This window comes from Lathyrus oleraceus, chromosome 5 (assembly GCF_024323335.1).
Source record: "Lathyrus oleraceus cultivar Zhongwan6 chromosome 5, CAAS_Psat_ZW6_1.0, whole genome shotgun sequence".
In the NCBI taxonomy this organism is placed as follows: domain Eukaryota; kingdom Viridiplantae; phylum Streptophyta; class Magnoliopsida; order Fabales; family Fabaceae; genus Lathyrus; species Lathyrus oleraceus.
Window position 1 is genome coordinate 530,245,390 of NC_066583.1, and position 21,768 is coordinate 530,267,157.

General features: G+C 38.8%; 1 protein-coding gene and 1 non-coding gene across 2 annotated transcripts; both read left to right on the forward strand.

The window, feature by feature from the left end:
* The first annotated feature begins 9,028 nt into the window (after positions 1–9,028).
* On the forward strand, positions 9,029–21,236 carry LOC127081848 (extensin-like). Its single transcript, XM_051022074.1, has 3 exons — positions 9,029–9,214; positions 20,475–20,604; positions 20,941–21,236. The coding sequence occupies exons 1-3, from the start codon at positions 9,029–9,031 to the stop codon at positions 21,234–21,236; spliced, it is 612 nt and encodes a 203-aa protein (XP_050878031.1).
* Positions 17,378–17,484, forward strand: LOC127089487 (small nucleolar RNA R71). Its single transcript, XR_007791075.1, has one exon. It is a non-coding gene; the product is annotated as a small nucleolar RNA R71 (small nucleolar RNA).
* Positions 21,237–21,768: the final 532 nt, after the last annotated feature.

The following is a 21,768-nucleotide window of genomic DNA, read 5'->3' on the forward strand; positions in this document are numbered from 1 at the left end:
AGGTCGATTTGTGACTCGACCTATTCGGGCCCGAAGGTTTTGCGTCGAGTCATGAGTCGACTCACAGGGTTGAAACTTCCAAAAATGAGTTTTTCCAATGTATTACACCTTTTTGCACCTTTTTTTGTATGTAATGAATATTTTAGGGATGAAAATGGATGGAATTGGCTGATTGAATGAAAATGAATTGACTACTCAAACCCAAGCTCTACAACAGACATATGAAAGTGGGGAACGTGACCCTATGGACAAAGCAATAGTGGCATGACAATGATCAAGTGAATGAATGAAGGTGGATGAAAGTCATGAGATCAAGGATTTGGATTATGACCAATAGACTCAAGTACCAATGATGGAACCACAATCACGGAGACGAAATGAATGGACCAAGTACAGGATGCTGAGTGCGACACACTAAGTGAGAGATCACATGAGATTAGGGTTTCCAACATCACTGAATGAAAAGTCGATCCATGTGACCTATCAAGACACACCTTTCTTACTTAAGGTCCAGGTCTTTGAATCAATCCGGATATTTCTCAAACAAAACCAAGGTTCCATGATCCCCATCCCTAGGTCTTGTAGGCCTATGTGCCTTGGTGCAAGTCCAAACCAAGCATTCCCAGTCATTGTACAAACAAACCAAAACCCTACGAGCCAAACACTTGAAATCCATGATAATGAAGAATGCTTATGCATGAGTTATTAATGCATGCAAATGAATCCTAGTCAAATGGTTAGATGGAGATGTGAAGAAAAGGGGAGGGAAAATTTTGGGGTATAACAGTTGCCCCTATTTAATCTTCTTGAACCTGAATACGAGAATTGCAGACGCTTTTCAAGTATTCAAGGTGGAAGAGGATTAAATACTAACGTATCCAAGAATTTTCCCGACTGAGTGGTCACACTGTGGTTGAACAGGTCTTTAACGTATGTAAAGCATCATGGTGGGGAGTATGATATGTGTCGTTCATGATGTATATTTTATTTTCATAATGCGTGCATGTTTGTTTCGGTTTGGTTAGACATAGGTCATTTATGGGGAATATGGTTCTTTATTGTGACGGGAATTCCGACTCGTCATCGAAGATTGGAAGGTGAATGTTGCGAAATCCAGGTATCCACAATACTGTCAAGGAATCATCTGCCTGCTGGATAACACCGAGACATAAAAAATCAACGGGGCAGTCAACTGGATGTCACAGGTGTCCAAACAAAACAATTTTGAGTCACCAGATATCTTTCAAGTTTATCGGGATTTAACAGTAATACATAAAGTTTCCTTTTAGTGTAGCTTTTATTATTCTCCAAGATTATAAGGCATTATGTGAATAAGACAAATTAGTTATTTTTCATACAAAATAAAGGAGGAGAAAAAACACTCGACGAAATGAACTGAATTTTATTGATTATGAATAGAACTGTACATATGGTGTGTACAAAGATGCAAACACCCTTGATGAGGATGTTGCAAAAATTGAAAAATAAATGAAATGGCAATGGGAAATGTTTTTGTATATTATTTTTTTCCTTTGATTACAACATTTGCCTTAGTCTATTATAGAATCCGGATCTCGAGACCTTGCTTCGACCGATGATGATTGGATTGATCTTTGACCGTCTGATATCTAGCTTGTAGTGTAATAGGCTCAAGGATCATAGTCAATGCCTTTATCCCTAACTTTTGCCTAAACTTTTTTATTTTTTTCGTCCACCGGGATGCTCCTTTTTGCCTAAGTCGCCCTTTCGGGTTTTCGACTTAGAGAGCTCTATATTTGTTCCCTAACTTTTGCATGGATAATTCATTTTTTGGTCCATCGGGATAGCCATTTTTGCCTAGATCAATCTTGTGAAGATTAATCTAGCGGGCTCTCATAATTTCTTTTTAGGCATAGTATTTTTTGAGTATGTCTGCATTCACTGGCGAGGGAAAGTCTTCCCCATCCATTGTTGTGAGGATTAGAAACCCTCTTGAGAAGGCCTTCTTGATGACGAAACGTCCCTCATAGTTTGGAGTCCATTTGCCTCGTGGATCTGAGTGAATAGCAAAATACCTTTTGAGCACGAGTTCCCATGCACAGTACTCACGAGGAAGGACTTTCTTATCAAAATCTCATTTGAGACGTCTTTGGTACAGCTGACCATAATAGACAACCATCAAACGTTTCTCTTCGATCATATTCAGCTGGTCATACTGTGATTGAACCCATTCAGCTTCATCGAGGTCGGCCTCCATGATGACTCTGAGTGAAGGGATCTCGAGTTCAATTGGTAAGACAACCTCCATCCGATATACCAACGACTATGAAGTTGCCCCAATAGATGTGCGGATTGAGGTTCTGTAACCGTGCAAAGCAAAGGGCAACATCTCATTCCAGTCCTTGTATGTCTTGACCATTTTTTGGACGATTCTTTTGATATTCTTATTAGATGCTTCCACAATTCCATTCATCTTGGGCCGATATGGTGAATAGTTATGTTGTTATTGAGGTTATTGGCATTATCAGTGATGATTTTGCTAGGTATCCCATAGCGACAAATTATCTCTTTCTTGATAAACTGGGTAACCACTTGTCGAGTAACGTTGGCATATGAAGCAGCTTCTGTAAGAACAAATTTAGTTCTACAATGTATCTCTAAGATTTTGATGATAACAAAGGATGAAACAAAAATGGTACCGTAACGAAATATTTCTAAGTATCCAAGACTCTATTCAAAACAGCCAGATAGACTTCATCAAATACAAAATCAAGATCTAAGACACCACTTAGAAGATACGCAAACATAAGCTCTGACTCTGATCAAACGCAAGTGCAAGCTAAACTAAAGAAGTCAGACACTCTGAAGTGGAAGAATGACTCTAGAATTTGAAGACATACGCTATGATGAAATCAAGTAAAGAGAAACTCTGAAGACAGTCAACAACAAGCATCTTCTGAAGTTGCAATCGCTTAATGAAGGCTCTGACATTAGGATCCTTTGGTTTAAAAATCTTAACCTTGAAGAAACTCTCTTATAGAAAGAAGCTATTTTAGGAAGGATGTTATGGCGCTCCAAATATTGCTTTGGAAAGAACAGAAAGATTAATGACATTAATCATCCATCAATGCCCAAGATTCCGACATTAACATCACTCAACAATCTTCTCACTACTCCTATATAAAGGATGGAATGCCACCCAAAGAAGACACTTGAAACACACGAGAATACAATACTTCCACTATTCATTATTCATTCTATCACGAGCTGTTGCTCTAATGTGGGAATATTTCTTGCTCTTACCTTGTGTAATTTCTGCTTATTTTAGAAGCACTACTCATTATTATAATCATAGCATATTATTAAGATAATTTCTCAAGTGACTTGTGAAGTCTGTAAACTTGAGAGGGCTAAGAGATCTTTATTCTCTTAGACGATTGGTTGTGTAATCTTTCAAGATTAGTGGATTAAGTCCTTTTTTAAGGAGAAATCACCTTGGCCGGGTGGACTGGAGTAGCTTTGAATTTCAAGCGAACCAGCATAAAATTCTATGTTGATTTCTTTTGTTTCTGCGTGTGTATTATTTCTAAAAAATTTATTCTCTCAAAAACAATTCAAACCCCCTTTCTTGTTTTTCTCTACCTTCAATTGGTATCAGAGCTTCGACTCTGTTATTGATTTTCTAATCAAACACTTAAAAGTGTAGAGAGATCCAGCGTGAGAAAAACACTATGGCCAACACTAATGAAATAGATAGTTACAATGTTAAACTTCCAATCTTTAATGGAGAAAAATTTGATTACTGGAAAGATAGAATTGAAAGTTTCTTTCTGGGCTATGGTGCTGATCTGTGGGACATAGTTACTATTGGCTACATACCTCATGTATTTGACGCTGGCGTTGCCATTTCCAGAAGCAAGATGACATCTGATCAGAAGCGCGGATTCAAAAACCATCACAAAGCCAAAATAATACTGTTGAATGCCATTTCCTACAATGAATATGAAAAGATCACCAATAGGGAAACAACTAAAGAAATACTTGACTCCTTGAGATGACTCATGAAGGAAATTCTCAAGTCAAAGAGACAAAGGCTCTGGCTCTAATTCAGAAGTACGAAACCTTCAAGATGGAGGACAATGAAGTTATAGAGGTAATGTTTTCTAGATTTCAAACTTTAATTGCAGGACTCAAGGTTCTGGACAAAGGCTACACAACTGCAGATCATGTCAAAAAGATAGTCAGAATCTTGCCAAAGAAGTGGAGACCCATGGTCACAACATTAAAATTGTCAAAGGATATGAACAATATCAGCCTTGAAGAACTCGTTAGTACACTTAGAAGTCATGAGATAGAACTTGAGTAAGATGAGCCTCAAAAGAAGATCAAATTTGTAGCACTAAATTCCAAATCTGAAAGATGCAAACCAGAAAGGAACAAAGCCTTCCAAGATGAAGAGGAAGACAATGACAACTCTGAAAAGGAAGACTCTAATGATGAAGAAGAGTTATCCCTTTTGACCAGAAGAGTAAAACAACTCTGGAGAAAAAGGAATAATCACTTCAGAAGACCAAGACCCTAGGGAGATCGCTCATAATAAACTTCCAGAGGTAAATCAAACAAAGAAGTAACATGCTATAAATGTAAGGAAACAGGTCATTACAGAAATGAATGCCCAAAGTTGAAGAAAGAAAGTTCCAAAAGAGAAAGTTTCAAGAAAAGCTCCTTCAAAACCAAGAAGGGACTGATGGCCACCTGGGAGAACAGTGGATCTGATTCCTCTGAATCAGACTCTGAAGAACAGGCAAATGTTGCATTCATGGCTACCACCTCTGGAAACACATCAGATGGAGAATTTGATCCTGAAGAGGTATTTTCTGATCTTTCTCACTCTGACCTTGAATCATGCCTTTCTGAATCTTTAAACTCATATAAGAAACTTAAACAAAAAATTAAGGCTCTAAAAAGGGTTCTTGAAGGAACCATCAAAGAATGTGATAAGCTTGAGATGACAGTTTCAGAACTAAAAGATGAAAATCTAACCCTGACAAAAGAAAGAGACTCCACAAATAAACAATGTTTAAAACTTGAAGAAGCTTTGTCTCAAGCCCCACAAACTTCTAACACAATGATATATAAATATGAAAAATATTTTCAAAAGTTTCTGAAAAATGGGATAGAAAGAAGTAGAATGGCATCCATGATTTGTGGAGTCAGTCAGAATAATAAAAGAGGAATAAGGTATGATCCTAGTGAAGATAAATATTCCACAGATGACAAACCCAAATATCCTTTTTCTTATCACTACACACATGCACAAGCACAACGTTTTGATAATGCTAGAAAACCCAAAGTTTTAAGAAACTCTGGGAAAACTAATCACAAAGGACCCAAAAGATTTTGGGTACCAAAGGATAAGATTGTTTATGTTGCAGATATCTTATGCAGCAGAGTTAAGACACCAATCATGGTGCCTGGACTCTGGATACTCGCGACACATGACGGGATAAAAGTATATGTTCCAAAGCCTGGAACTTAAAGATGTTGGCTTTGTAGGTTTTGTAGGAAATCAGAAAGGAAGAATCAGAGGCTCCAGAATTATTGGTAATGGAACTCTTTCCTCTATATCTGATGTTCTCTATGTAGAAGGATTAATGCATAACCTGTTATCAATAAGCCAATTAAGTGATAACGGTTATGATGTAATCTTCAATAAAAAACATGTAAAGCAGTTAATCAGAATAATGGAACAGTTCTATTCACTGGCAAGAGGAAAAACAACATTTACAAAATAAATCTTTCAAATCTAGAAGATCAAAATGTAAAATGTTTGATGTCTGTTCACGAAGAGCAATGGGTATGGCATAGACGCTTGGGCCATATTAGCATGAGAAAACTTTCTCAGCTAAATAAACTCGAGTTAGTCAGAGGTCCACCTAAGCTAAAGTTTTCTTCAGAAGCTCTGTGTGAGACATGTTAGAAAGGAAAATTTTCTAAAATATCTTTTAAAAAGAAAAATGTTGTTTCCACCTCTAAGCCTCTGGAACTTCTTCACATTGACCTTTTTGGGCCTGTTAAGACAATGTCAGTCAATGGAAAGAAGTATGGACTAATCATTGTTGATGATTTTAGTCACTGGACATGGGTAAAATTCCTAAAGCACAAGAGTGAGTCTCACTCTGTATTCACAAGCTTCTGTTCTAAAGTGCAAAACAAATTTGACTCTAAAATCATTAGAGTCATAAGTGATCATGGTGGAGAATTCAAAAATAAGTTCTTTGAAGAACTGTTTGATTCTAATGGAATATCCCATGATTTCTCTTGCCCTAGAACTCCACAACAAAATGGAGTTGTAGAAAGGAAGAATAGGACACTCAAAGAAATAGCCAGAACCATGATCAATGAAACAAATGTGGCTAAGCACTTTGTGGATGAAGCAGTAAATACAACGTGTTATATTCAGAATAGAATCTCTATAAGACCTATTTTGGAAAAGACTCCCTATGAATTGTGTAAGGGAAGAAAACCCAACATTTCTTATTTCCATCCTTTTGGATGCTCATGTTTTATTCTCAACACTAAAGAACATCTTAAGAAGTTTGATTCAAAAGCACAAAAAGGTATTATGTTAGGATACTCAGAATGATCTAAAGGCTACAAAGTATACAACACAGAAACCAAAATTGTGGAAGAATCAATACACTTTAGATTTTATGATAAGCTTGACCCTGAAAAGTTAAAGCTAGTTGAGAAACTTGCAGATTTGGAGATAACTCTTGCAGGCTCTAACAAAAAGACTAAAGCATCAAAAGTAACTGAGAAACAAAATTCATATACAACTGAAGTTTCAACTATCCAGAAAAGATCAAGAAGTTGCCCTAACATCTCTGAAGATTTGATCCTGGGAAACAAGGATGAACCTGTCAGAACAAGGTCAACATTCAAAGTATCTGAAGAAACTCCTCTGGGATTAGTATCTCTGATCGAGCCTACTTCTTGTGATGAGGCACTTTAAGACAATGATTGGGTTCTGGAAATCAATAAAGAACTGAATTAATTCTCAAATAATGATGTCTGGGATCTTGTTCCAACGCCTAAAGGAACTCATATTATTAGAACAAGATGGGTATTCAGAAACAAACTGAACGAAAAAGGAGAAGTAGTCAGAAACAAAGCATGACTGCTGGCACAAGGTTACAATCAACAAGAAGGAATTGACTACAATGAAACCTTTGCTCCAGTTGCCAGGTTAGGATCTATATGCCTACTTGTCTCTTTTTCTGTAAATCATTCCATCAAATAATATCAAATGGATGTCAAGAGCGCATTCCTTAATGGTTATATATCAAAAGAAGTGTATGTCAATCAACCTCCAGGTTTTGAAAATTCTAAATGTCCATAACACATTTTTAAACTGAAAGAATCATTGTATGGACTAAAACAAGCTCCTAGAGCTTGGTATGAAAGACTAAGCAACTTTCTCCTGGAACATGACTTTATTAGAGGAAAGGTTGACTCTACACTCTTCTGTAAAAACATTATAAATGATCTCATGATATGCCAGATATATGTTGATGATATTATTTTTGGTTCAGCTAACCCCTCTGTGTGTCTAGATTTCTCTGAGCTAATGCAGGCAGAATTTGAAATGAGCTTAATGCAAGAACTAAAGTTCTTTATGGGAATTCAAATTAATCAAGCTTCAGAAGCTACCTATGTATATCAAAGTAAGTACATAAAAGACACTCTGAAGAAATTCGAAATGGCAGAATGCAAACCTGCTAAGACACCCATGCATCCAACCTACATTCTAGAGAAAGAAGAAACTAGTCAGAAGGTTTGTCAGAAGCTCTATCGTGGTATGATAGGCTCTCTTCTCTATCTGACGGCTACACGCCCTGATATTCTTTGTAGTGTATGTCTTTGTGCCAGATTCCAATCAGATCCTAGGGAATCTTACTTAACAACTGTTAAAAGAATCCTAAGGTATCTGAAAGGAACCCCTAATCTTAGCCTGATGTATGAGAAAACATCAGAGTATAGGCTCTCTGGTTATTGCGATGCAAATTATACAGGGGACAGAATGGAACGTAAAAGTACATCTGGGAACTATCAGTTCTTGGGAAATAATCTCATATCGCGGGCCAACAAAAGACAGTCAACCATCGCCCTATCTACTACAGAAGCAGAATATATATCAGCTTCACTCTGCACTACTCAGATGCTTTGGATGAAAAATCAACTAGAAGACCTTCTGATCTTTGAGAGTAACGTTCATATCTTCTATGATAATACTGTTGCCATATGTTTAAGTAAGAATCATATCTTGCATTCCAGAGCTAAGCACATAGAAATAAAATACTATTTCATTAGAGACTATGTTCAGAAAGGGGTAATATCATTAAAGTTTATTGATACATACCATCAATGGGCTGATATTTTCACTAAACCCCTCGTTGAAGACAGATTCTCTTTTATTCTGAAAAATTTAAAAGTTGAAATTTTCCCAGAATAAACCAAATGTGCTTCTCTGAAATAGCAAAATAAGGCTCTGAAATAAACATCTGGTATCTGGATCTGACTCTGATACTTCTACCAGTTAGGAGTTATCTGAATCAGAAATCCTCAGGATCCAATCTTTTGGTATTTCTGAAGATCAGATAAACCAACATGTGGGGTATCATGCATCTGACTTTGGATCTTCTCGACAGTTGTCTAGCAGAAATTAAGAGACAGACCCTTGAGATCTCCTCAAGCAGTGTGTTGATTTGGGGATTAGACCTCCATCATGGGCTGTAATCATTTCTCCCCTAAGCGTGTAAACTTGGATAATATGCATCATAAATTTCATAACCTCTCAACTTCCTCTAACGTTGTCATTTTGCATGCATTTCTTTGGGTATTTGTACTTTTCACTCATCACAATCTCACACTTTTACACTCACGCCCTACACAAACCCCTCTCTCTCTCAGTTCATCATCTTCATCAAGTTCTTCATCATATTCAAGCAAAGTTCTTCATCCTTAAACCTTTTTCAACAATTTCTACATGGATGCTCAACAACAATCCGTCTACAACTACTCTCAACAGATCGAATCAACTGATCAAACATCCATTTCTAATCAACAAACAGATGCAACTACTGGTGTCGTTTCAACCCCAATCTACAGAGAACCACACATTCTTGACCGTGAACCTTACATTCATCTTGCCACGCCATTTGAGAAGCTTGAGGTACTGTGCGAATCACTGGTAGATTTCGATAATATGAAGAGAAATAACATAGACCTCATTAAGGAGTTAAGAATGCAAGGGTGGGAAACCTACTTTTAGAGACTCTACGGTCTTGTGTACACCTATCGTGTAAAGGAGTTATGGCGCTTCGTGATGCGTGCTTTTCGCAAGTATACGAACGCGTCAGAGTAATACAAAAGATTGTCGAATCCACAGAGACCAAGTGTCAATCTATCGTTATCTATTGTTATGGTGCTTATCAAAGGCAATCAAAATAGGTGTTTTTAGAGTGTGCAATGAAAAGTAAAGTATTGAATAAATTTTAATTAATAAAGACAGGGTCGAATGTAATTCACATAATCAATTAATAATCCAAGTACTTGCTGATAGAACTACTTATGGGCAAAGTTTCCTACTTTGAAAAGAACTAATTTAACGGGAACCGTCGCTTATAAAAAGGCGCGCATTGCGTTAGAGTAGTAAACCTATTTTTAAGAAATATAGTATCTTAACTAAGTTGAAAAGTATTATAACCTGGATTTCTTAACCAAAAGAGGTTCTTATGAACCAGACTCTGAACTTATAAACGCGTCCGAAAATAGTTTTAAAATCTCTTTTCTTCTTAAGTCAAAATATCCTAATGAACTAAATAAAGCTCTTTCGCTGTTTTTGAAATAGTTAGAAACAATTAAGTTTAGATAGACGTTGGACGACTTTCGATATTACCCAACGGAATTGAAGTGCGGGAAAACTTAAGTTGAAAGTTAAAATAGCCCTTAAGTGCTTCTACGAAAAATTGTACGGATTATCGGTTCAATTACGATCCTTACATTCTAACCTTATAAATTTAGTTAGACATGGTAAAGTAAAAGCGCATTAATTTAAATAAAAGTAGTGCGAGTGCAAGAAATAAATAAAGTAAAGCGAGTGCGAGAAAATAAATAATTTAAAGCGAGTGCGAGGAAATAAATAAAAGTAAAGCGAGTGCGAGGAAATAAATAAAAGTAAAGCGACTGCGAGGAAATAAATAAAAGTAAAGCGAGTGCGGGAAAATAAATAAGATAAAGACAAGTAATAAAAACCTGCTCCAATCGGAGGGTTGAATAAATTGTAAAGCGGAAATGAAAATGGCGGCATGATTAACTTCCTTCCAAAGTGCTCCAAACTCGATTACAGACTCGATCACAGACTTGATTACACAATTGTGGTAACACTCCAATGCGAAGCGAATACCACTTTAAAATACTGAATATATGCCTAAGTGAAACAAAGTTGCTCTGAGTTTGCCTCTGCTCTAAGTTTGGATCTTCCTCTGCTCTAAGTTTGGATGATTGAAAAAGTGATTTCGAGTTTCTATTTATAAGCAAGTAAAAAGATGGAAATGACAAGGATGCCCTTCAACTTGAAAATGGGAGGGAAAACTTTTCCTCTTGTGGCGCCCGCCACAAGGCCATGGCGCCCGCCACAAGGCCATGGCGCCCGCCACAAGGCCAATCTGAGGCGCCTTAGTGGAAGTAGTGGGGAACGTGGCAGTTGAGGGAGTTTGAGCTTGGACACGTCATGGCAGGGTATATGGCGCCAGCCATGGTGGAAGCCACAAGTACAAAATGCTGAATTTTAGGGTTTTTAGCTCTTTTTCGCTCCTTTTCTCGATCGGGGCTCCGATTAAAGTAAAAACCTGAAAACAAAGAAAAACATAGTAATAACATAACAAAATAACAATAAAACAACTGGAATGCATGTGAAATCGGAGTCGAAAATATGGTAAATTTCAGTGTTACCAAACTCTCCCACACTTAAACCTTTGCTTGTCCTCAAGCAAGACATTAAAAAGCTCATAAAAGAAAAACTGGTGTAAACGAGTGCTTCAGGTAAAAATTCTAAGTTCAAGTCGGGATGCAGTGATAGGTACCAACTGAGTGAACTAAGGGTATCATGACGACGCTAATCCGCAAATACGGACATAAACTTCATTCCTATATTAACCAACCCATATTATCCCACAATACCTAGGCCTGCCTCTTCATCTCTTTTTGTGTCCTTTTCATTCAGGCGCAATCACATTAAACCTGTTATCCGTACATGCTTCATAGTAGAGTGACCTGTTAGTGATTATGACCTAAACATGGGGTTTCTGGCACATAAATCTGTGTAAACCCTTTTATTTGACCCGACTGTAGTTGTGGGGGATCGGATCGTAATCCGTCCTACCGAGTTCAGCGCCAGATGCCTCTGAGCCAACTAACAGCGGGTAAGTTTTTCTTTTTCTTTTTGTAGAAAAATTTTACAATTTTTTTGGTTTAAATGACTTTGTGAGGGTCACCTATATCGGAGTTTCCTTTTTTGCTTTTTTTTTTGTTTTACTGGGTCACCTATACCGCATCCTTACTCGAAACCTGTCTTTAGAACCCGAAAACTTTCGGAATAACACTGTTTTCTTTTGCAAAAAAAAATCGGTGGGGCTAAAGGTATGGGGAGATTATATTGTACTAAAGATATACTATATTTGGTGACTCATCAGACTCATGCATTATACTAAAAAGAAAAATAAACAACTAAAAGGAAATAAAAATAAACAAGCTATCTAAAAACAGCAAAGAAAAGCGATAAAGGAAAGACGAGAAAGGTAATAAAGAAAAGACGATAGAGTCTCCTCCCACACTTAAATCGAACATTGTCCCCAATGTTTTGAAATAAGATAAGGGAAGAGTTACCTGACAACCTATTGCTGACCACTGGTGCCTTTGCCATCCTGAGGTGGACGACGGGATCAGGTATGACGATGATCTCTCTGATCCATCCTCGCCTGCAGGGCATCCTGAGCGGTCCTCACCTCTCGAAGGTTACCCAAAATGGAACCTTGAGTGGCTTCGATGAGTTCCATGTGTCGCTGGTGGTATTGTTGCTGACGGTCTTGCGTATATATAATCGTTTGCAGGGACTGTAGAATAGTGTCATATGACTTGTCTGTCCTCCGCTGCGATTCTTGCATGAAGCTCATTTTATTCGCCAGTTGTTGTTGGATGGTAGAGAGTAGGTCGTCACGCCTTTGCTCTCTAGCCATGTGGTCACGCCACATCTCCTCCATAATATAAAAGCCAGGAGTTGTACCTGTAGAAGAAGAAGATGGTGCGGTGTGTGATGGTGAAGGATGATGGGGGGACACATGGGGTACGAGAGATCTCTCTCTCCGATCATATTCATCATCAGTGTCATATCCCGCCTCATCAGGTATGTTAGGTGAAAATATGATAAAATAAAATAAAATAAAATAAATGCGAAAAAGTAAAATGAAAAACCATGGGTTTCCTCCCACGCAGCGCTTGTTTAACGTCATTAGCTTGACGATCAGAATTTATACACCTGTAGTTTTAGGAATCAGTGGATCGATCAGAGTGTGGCTTGAGTAGTATGCTGGAATGTCTCCTCCTTCGTAGAGCTTCAGTCTTTGTCCATTTACAATGAATGGACTACAGGTTTCGTTCTTGATTTCTACGGCTCCAGATCTCAGAATCTTGGATACTTCGAAAGGACCAGTCCATCTTGAACGTAGCTTTCCCGGGAAGTGTCTTAACCTAGAATTGAAAAGGAGAACAGGATCGCCTACTTTGAAGTTTTTCTTTACTATTCTTTTATCGTGATAGACTTTTGTCCTCTCTTTATATATTTTTGCATTCTCGTAGGCCGATTGCCTAAGTTCTTCTAGTTTATGAATGTCTAGGGTACGCTTTTCTCCAGCGGCTAGGTAGTCCAAATTCAAAGTTTTAATGGCCCAATAGGCCTTATGTTCCAATTCGAACGGTAAGTGACAAGATTTTCCATAGACTAATTGGTAAGGAGTATTTCCTATAGGGGTTTTGAAAGCGGTTCTATAGGCCCATAATGCTTCTTGAAGCTTTTGAGACCAATCTCTCTTAGAAATAGAAACAGTTTTCTCTAGGATTTGTTTTATCTCCCTATTGGACACTTCTACTTGGCCACTAGTCTGTGGGTGGTATGGTGTTGCTACTTTATGCCTAACTCCATATTTTCTTAAAAGTTTGTCAAATATTCTCGATATAAAGTGTGATCCTCCATCGCTTATGACTAAACGTGGTGTTCCAAATCTAGGGAATATATAGTTTTTAAATAGTTTGATTACTACCTTAGTGTCGTTTGTGGGTGCAGCTATAGCTTCAATCCACTTAGACACATAGTCTACAGCTACTAAGATGTACCTATTTCCTAAGGATGGTGGGAAAGGTCCCATGAAATCTATACCCCATACGTCAAAGAGTTCTACTTCCTGAATGTTTCTTAGAGGCATTTCATCACGCCTTGAAATGTTTCCAGTGCGTTGGAATCTATCACATTTGACAATGCAAGCATAGACATCACGTCACATGGTAGGCCAGAATAGGCCAGCTTGAAGAATTTTGGCGTATGTCTTAGAGGTGCTCGCATGTCCACCATAAGGTGCAGAATGACAATGATTGATAATATTATTTACCTCTTCTTCCGGAACGCAACGGAGAAAAATGCCATCTTTACCCCTTTTGAAAAGGAGTGGTTCGTCCCAATAGAAGTTTCTCACATCGTGGAAGAATTTCTTTTTGCGGTGGTAGTCAAGATCAGGGGGTACTATATCGGCAGCTTGGTAATTAACGAAGTCTGCATACCAGGGTATGTTATTTATTGCTAAGGAATTTTGAGGATGCTCATGAGGGCTTAGGTTATCATCTTCAATGGTTTCTACTCTAGCTATCAGTCTATCATAGGCGAAATCATCATTTATGGGTACTAGTTCAAGTTTTAGATGTTCTAGCCTAGAAAGGTGATCGGCTACTACATTTTCAGTGCCTTTTTTTTATCTCTTATGTCTAAATCAAACTCTTGTAGTAATAGAATCCATCGGAGTAACCTGGGCTTGGCATCTTTTTTACTTAATAGGTAACGAATGGCAACATGATCGGTGTAAACTATAATTTTTGCTCCTACTAGATAAGATCTAAATTTGTCTATAGCGAAAACTACAGCGAGTAATTCTTTTTCAGTTGTTGCATAGTTAAGTTGGGCAACATCTAGGGTTCTACTGGCATAATAAATGGCATGTAATTTTGTATCTTTCCTTTGTCCTAAAACGGCTCTAACTGCATAATCACTAGCATCGCACATTATCTCAAAAGGTTCTGACCAATCAGGTGGTTTCATAATGGGTACTGAGATTAACGCTTTCTTTAAAAGATTAAATGCGTCATTACATTTTTCATCAAAAATGAATTCAGCATCTTTCATTAAAAGTCCAGTTAAAGGTTTAGTTATTTTGGAGAAGTCCTTAATAAAACGCCGGTAGAATCCAGCATGTCCAAGAAAGCTTCGGACTTCTCTGATGGTTTTTGGTGGTTTTAGGTTTTCTATAACTTCTATTTTAGCTCTATCTACCTCTATACCTTTTTCAGAAACTATATGTCCTAAAATTATTCCTTCGGTCACCATGAAATGACACTTTTCCCAGTTTAGCACGAGGTTCACCTCCACGCATCTCTCCAAGATTTTCTCAAGGTTAGCAAGACAATTGTGGAAATCAAATCCGCAAACCGAGAAATCATCCATAAACACTTCCATGATACCATCTAGGTAATCTGCAAAGATTGACATCATGCAGCGTTGGAAAGTAGCTGGGGCATTACAGAGGCCGAATGGCATTCGTCTGTAGGCAAAAGTTCCATAAGGGCATGTAAAGGTAGTTTTTTCTTGATCTTCGGGGTGGATAGGTATTTGGAAGAATCCAGAGTATCCATCTAGATAGCAGAAGTAAGAGTGTCTGGCTAGACGCTCCAACATCTGGTCTATAAATGGTAGGGGAAATGATCCTTCCTGGTTGCTTTATTTACTTTTCTATAATCTATACACATCCGCCATCCTCCTTCTAAACATTTTGCTACATGTTTGACTTTATCGTTTTGCAGGACTGTGATGCCTCCCTTTTTAGGTACTACATGCACAGGGCTTACCCACTTACAATCCGAGATCTGATAGATTATACCTGCCTCAAGTAACTTAAGAACTTCCTTTTTAACAACATCACTCATTATAGGGTTTATTCTTCTCTGATGTTCCCTGGAGGGTTTTGAATCTTCTTCGAGCGAAATTCGATGCATGCATACGGATGGGCTTATACCTTTCAGGTAAGAGATATTATATCCTAAGGCTGAGGGGTATCTTTGTAAAACGTCTAAAAGTTGGTTTGTTTCCTCTTGGCTCAAGGTAGCACTGACTATAACTGGACGATTCATCTTTTCATCGAGGAACTCATATCTCAGGTTCTTAGGCAGTTCCTTAAGTTCTAAGGTTGGTTTCTTAGGGCATGGCATAGGATCTGGGGTAAGGGATAAACATTCGTAAAGGTTATCATCGATGTAGGGTTTCTTAGAGTCATCATCTTCCCTTATGAGAGTTGATGGTAACTTAATTGTTTTTATAATTTCTTCTTGTTCTAGTTCTCTAACACATTCATCAATGATATCTAAGGCATAACACGCGTCTCCCATCACAGGTGCCATAAGAAATTTTGAAAGTATAAATTCTATTTTCTCGTCACCTACCTCAAATGTCAACTTTCCTTTCTTGACATCTATTATGGCTCATGCAGTCGATAAGAATGGTCTACCTAGAAGGATTGGTATATCATTGTCCTCTTTGATGTCCATGACAACAAAATCAGTAGGGATAAATAACTGACCTATCCTAACAGGGACATCTTCTAAAATGCCTATCGAATACTTAACAGATCTATCGGCTAACTGAAGTGACATCTTAGTGGGCTGTAATTCTCCTAAGTTTAACCTCTCACAAACCGCTAAAGGCATTAAGCTCACACTAGATCCTAGGTCTAGAAAAGCTTTTTCGATGACATGATTACCCAAAAGGCAAGGAATGGAGAAATTTCCAGGATCTTTATCTTTCTTTGCTAATTTGTCCTCGGAAATAGCATTACATTCCAAAGGCTTCGGATCGTCAAGTCTACGTTTGTTGGTAAGGATGTCTTTGAGAAACTTTGCATAAGAAGGTATTTGGGTGATGGCTTCTGTGAAAGGGATTTCTACATGTGGTTTTTCTATAACTTTAATAAATTTTTGATACTGTTTATTGATCTGGGTTTGTTTGAGTCTTTGCGGATATGGTATAGGTGGTTTATATGGCGGGGGTGGTACGTAAGTTTTATCTTTAGGTTCTTCTCCTTTTTCTCGACCTTCCTGGTTTTCAGGTTCCTCTGGTTCCTTTACTTCGTCCGGGGGTTTGGTACATTCCTTAGAAGTTTCGGGTTCACTCAATCTAGGGTTTGGTGGCTCATCATAAGCGTTCCCACTTCGTAGGGTAATGGCATTGGCTTGTCCTCTCGGATTTTGTTGAGGTTGTCCAGGGAGTTGTCCTCCAGGTGTAGTCTGAGGGGCTTGGTTTAAAGCTACCTGAGAGATCTGGGTTTCAAGCATCTTAGTATGAGTAACTATTTGGTCAATCTTGGTTCCTAACTGAGTAATCAATTCGTTAACATGAATGTTCTGGTTCATGAACTCCTTATTTTGTTGGGTTTGAGCGGTGATAAAATTTTCCATAATTTTTTCAAGGCTCGGCTTTGGTGGTACAGGTTGCATAGGTTGATTTGATCTTAGGGCTTGATAACTAGGTCTCGGGGGTGCATTTTTTTGGATAGGGTTGTTATTTATATAGGAGAAGTTCGGGTGATTCCTCCATCCAGGGTTATAGGTATTTGAGTATGGGTTCTCTTGGGTGTAGTTCACTTGCTCAGAGTGGGTTTCATTTAATAGACTGCATTCTGCAGATTGGCGTCCTTTGGTTCCACATATCTTACAATCCGACGAAACTGCGACTACAGTATTCGGGTTTATGCATATATGCTCGACCTTAAGGGCTAATGCGTCCATTTTCGCTTGCATCATGTCTATAGAGCTTAGTTCATGCACTCCTCCTTGGACTTCCTTCTTCTCAACTATCGCTCGTTCGACTCCCCATGATTGATGGTTTTGAGCCATATCTTCGATGAGGGCACTAGCTTCAGGATAAGGTTTGTTCATCAGAGCACCGCCTGCGGCAGCGTCGATGGTCATCTTCGTGTTATAGTGATGTCCATTATAGAAGGTTTGAATGATTAACCAATTTTCTAAACCATGATGTGGGCATGCTCGTAACAACTCTTTATATCTCTCCCAAGCTTCGAACAACGATTCTCATTGGTTTTGGGTAAATTTAGTTATATGGTTTTGAAGAACAGCGGTCTTACTCGGGGGAAAGTATCTAACAAGAAAAACTCTTCTAAGATTATCCCAAGTCGTAATGGAATTGGGTGGAAGGGAATCTAACCATGATAGGGCTTTATCTCTGAGGGAAAAAGGGAATAATCTTAAACGTATTGCCTCAGGAGAAGCTCTATTGGTTTTAAAAGTGTTTGGTAATCGAAGAAATATTTTTAAATGTTGGTTTGGGTTCTCAGTAGCGAGACATGTGAATTGTCTCTGTTGCACTAGTTGCAACAAGGATGGTTTAAGTTCAAAATTATTAGCTGGGATGGTTGGGTTTACTATAATAGAACTGGGTTCTTCATTTGATGGTTGAGCGAAATCTTTAAGAGGTCTTTGGTTTTGATCTTCGGCCATAGCTCTCTTAATTCTATGAAAGAATAAACATGCGCGAGCGTAATGTTCAGGTTCCGCCAGAGGATATACTAAGCTTAAACTTCCGGTGCTGTGAGTTCTTCGCATTGACCGGCGAGAAATAGCCTAAGTCTAAACGATAACAACAGGAAAATGAAATTTGACGAAATTGGTCCCCGGCAACGGCGCCAAAAACTTGATGCGTGCTTTTCGCAAGTATACGAATGCGTCAGAGTAATATAAAAGATTGTCGAATCCACATAGACCAAGTGTCAATCTATCGTTATCTATTGTTATGATGTTTATCAAAGGCAATCAAAATACGTGTTTTTAGAGTGTGCAATAAAAAGTAAAGTATTGAATAAAGTTTAATTAATAAAGACAGGGTCGAATGTAATTCACATAATCAATTAATAATCCAAGTACTTGTTGATAGAACTACTTATGGGCAACGTTTCCTACTTTGAAAAGAACTAATTTAACGCGAACTGTCACTTTCGCGTATTCAGAACCGAGTTGTACACCCTAATCAAACCCTCTTATTGTCACTTATAAAAAGGCGCGCATTGCGTTAGAGTAGTAAACCTATTTTTAAGAAATATAGTATCTTGACTAAGTTGAAAAGTATTATAACCTGGATTTCTTAACCAAAAGAGGTTCTTATGAACCAGACTCTGAACTTATAAACGCGTCCGAAAATAGTTTTAAAATCTCTTTTCTTCATAAGTTAAAATCTCCTAATGAACTAAACAAAGCGCTTTCGCTGTTTTTGAAATAGTTAGAAACAATTAAGTTTAGATAGGCGTTGGACGGCTTTCGATCTTACCCAACGGAATTGAAGTGCGGGAAAACTTAAGTTGAAAGTTAAAATAGCCCTTAAGTGCTTCTACGAACAATTGTACGGATTATCGATTCAATTAAGATCCTTAACATTCTAACCTTATAAATTTAGTTAGACATGGTAAAGTAAAAGTGCATTAATTTAAATAAAAGTAGTGCGAGTGCGGGAAATAAATAAAGTAAAGCGAGTGTGAGAAAATAAATAATTTAAAGTGAGTGCGAGGAAATAAATAAAAGTAAAGCGAGTGCGAGGAAATAAATAAAAGTAAAGCGAGTGCGAGGAAATAAATAAAAGTAAAGCGAGTGCGAGGAAATAAATAAAAGTAAAGCGAGTGCGGGAAAATAAATAAGATAAAGACAAGTAATAAAAACCTGCTCCAATCGGAGGGTTGAATAAATTGCAAAGCGGAAATGAAAATGGCGGCAGGATTAACTTCCTTCCAAAGTGCTCCAAACTCGATTACAGACTCGATCACAGACTTGATTACACAATTGTGGTAACACTCCAATGCGAAGCGATTACCACTTTAAAATACTGAATATATGCCTAAGTGAAACAAAGTTGCTCTGAGTTTGCCTCTGCTCTAAGTTTGGATCTTCCTCTGCTCTAAGTTTGGATGATTGAAAAAGTGATTTTGAGTTTCTATTTATAAGCAAGTAAAAAGATGGAAATGACAAGGATGCCCTTCAACTTGAAAATGGGAGGGAAAACTTTTCCTCTTGTGGCGCCCGCCACAAGGCCAATCTGAGGCGCCTTAGTGGAAGTAGTGGGGAACGTGGCAGTTGAGGGAGTTTGAGCTTGGACACGTCATGGCAGGGTATATGGCGCCAACCACAAGTACAAAATGCTGAATTTTAGGGTTTTTAGTTCTTTTTCGCTCCTTTTCTCGACCGGGGCTCCGATTAAAGTAAAAACCTGAAAACAAAGAAAAACATAGTAATAACATAACAAAATAACAATAAAACAACTGGAATGCATGTGAAATCGGAGTCGAAAATATGGTAAATTTCAGTGTTATCACTTCGCAGACTCAGATGATCACTATATCGCCTCTCACGTTCTGGGAGTCAAAATAGTCATCATTGAGAAGTTAATAGCCTCCCTTATAAACATGGAAAAGACGGGGGGAAGAAGAATCTACAACATCAATCCTAGGGCAAAGTACTTGTCCCAGGAAATAGCCCCCACCATCTTTGAACAGAACGCTGATGGAAAACTCTCCAAGAACAAAGAACTTCATCAAGAATCTCCGTGTCTGGATGAAGATCATCCTGGGCACCATCCATCACCGCCCTGTATCAAACTCTTATGACTACATCAACATGGATCAGAAGTGCATCCTCTACTGCATTCACAAAGGGCTGAAACTGAATTTACCAGCGCTGCTCTTCAAGTATCTCAGAGATTCTGCCAAAGATACTAGAAACAATATGAAGCTCAGAACCTACCTTCCTCTGGGAAGATTCATCTCTGATATTCTGATTGAGAGTGGGTTGGTGGATCACCTGATCCGCCACAATCTGATGGAGGATGTCACTGTTGACATTGGAGACCTCTGAATGCTCGAAATCTGAAAAGTATGGGGGTGATTGAGCAAGACAGAGGTAAAGCAACTCTAGACACTTCCTGGGAAGCACTCAAGGATCAGAGGAAGATTCCCAACGGTCTCTACCTTTTCTCCAAGATTGACCTTCCAGAAGTGGTGGCTCACTATCTGAAAGACCTTGCAAGCCAAAGGATGGATATTTATGAGTTCTCTATGGACTAGCTACCTGAGCGACCACCCAATTTCATGAAGAGACAACGGGAGCCATATGGGAAGTCCAAGAAGGCAAAGAAGGCAAAGTTGGGAGAAACTTCTGGGTCAAGACCTCCTGTCCCTTTGGCTGATTCTCCAAGTAAGTCTCTGTCTCCCTCTCGCTCTGTTAAATTAAAGCCTATTGCTTCGTCTCTTCCCCAAACCACTCCCATATACACCCCATCAGAAACACCACCCTCCACCACCAGACCCTCTAACCCACCATCTCTAAAATTTAATCTCGCAACCACTACCCTACCCGTTTCTGAAGCAAAAATGCTGAAAGAAACCACCTCACCATCATCTTCCACACCTTCATCCCTACCATACTACATTCTCTCATTAGACAACGAACCCTCTGACCCCATATCCCTCACACTAGCTCAACTTTAGGCATGTGTTTTGGCCTCATAACAACCACCACAACCTGAACAAGAAGTCACCTCTCCACCCTCTGAACAACAAAACACACCTCCATCTGATCAACCTCAAACACCACCCCCTGAACAACAAACAAATCCACCATATGAACAACCACAAACACCACCTCCTGAACAACCATCACCTTCACCCTCTGAACATCAACCTAGTCCACCACCTGAACAAACAACACCACCTCCCTCCGATATTCCCCCGCTACCAACCTCCGAAGCCATCATCACTCCTACTCAAAATCCCGCCGACACCAATCCAACTCCACCATCCTCCTCATCCTCTAACCCTGAACCATAAACTACCTTCCCCCATATTAGAAGAAGCAATAACTTTATTTGCAGAGTCTTCAGTGGAGAAGATCAAGTCTCTGTCTGTCAACTCTAGCATCAGTGATGATCCCTCTACAGTGAGGATCCACTAGAATAGAGTGATCAGATGGATGCCCTCTGAAGCCTTCAAACTGAAAGGCCTCTCTGAACAAGTCCGCAACGACTTTATCAGAGATGCTAGAATAAGGCTACAGGCTCGCTTGGTCAGAGAAGATGAGGAAAAGGCCAAGAAGGAAGCAGAAGAGAAAGCTCTCTTGGAAGAAGAGAAACGAATCAGAGATGCTGAAGAGAAGGCTTATGCTGAAGCTGCTGCTACTGCGGCTGCTGCTGAGGCTGAGGAAAAAGCAAAAGCCGAAGCTGAAGAGGCAGCACACACTGATGCAGAGGAAGCTGCAAAGGCAAATGCTGATGCTCTGACTCAGGGGGAGAAATCTAACTATGGCTTCTCCCCTCTAGTCTTGAAAATTCTGGAGGAACTGCAAAAGGAACAACGAATTGTA

Excerpts from the sequence above, each read along its gene's own strand:
- LOC127081848 (XM_051022074.1), top strand. The coding sequence starts at position 9,029 with ATGGATGCTCAACAACAATCCGTCTACAACTACTCTCAACAGATCGAA. Across the intron at positions 9,215-20,474 it reads CGCCATTTGAGAAGCTTGAG|CTACCTGAGCGACCACCCAA; the intron begins GTACTGTGCGAA and ends TCTATGGACTAG. Across the intron at positions 20,605-20,940 it reads CCCTTTGGCTGATTCTCCAA|AAGTCACCTCTCCACCCTCT; the intron begins GTAAGTCTCTGT and ends AACCTGAACAAG.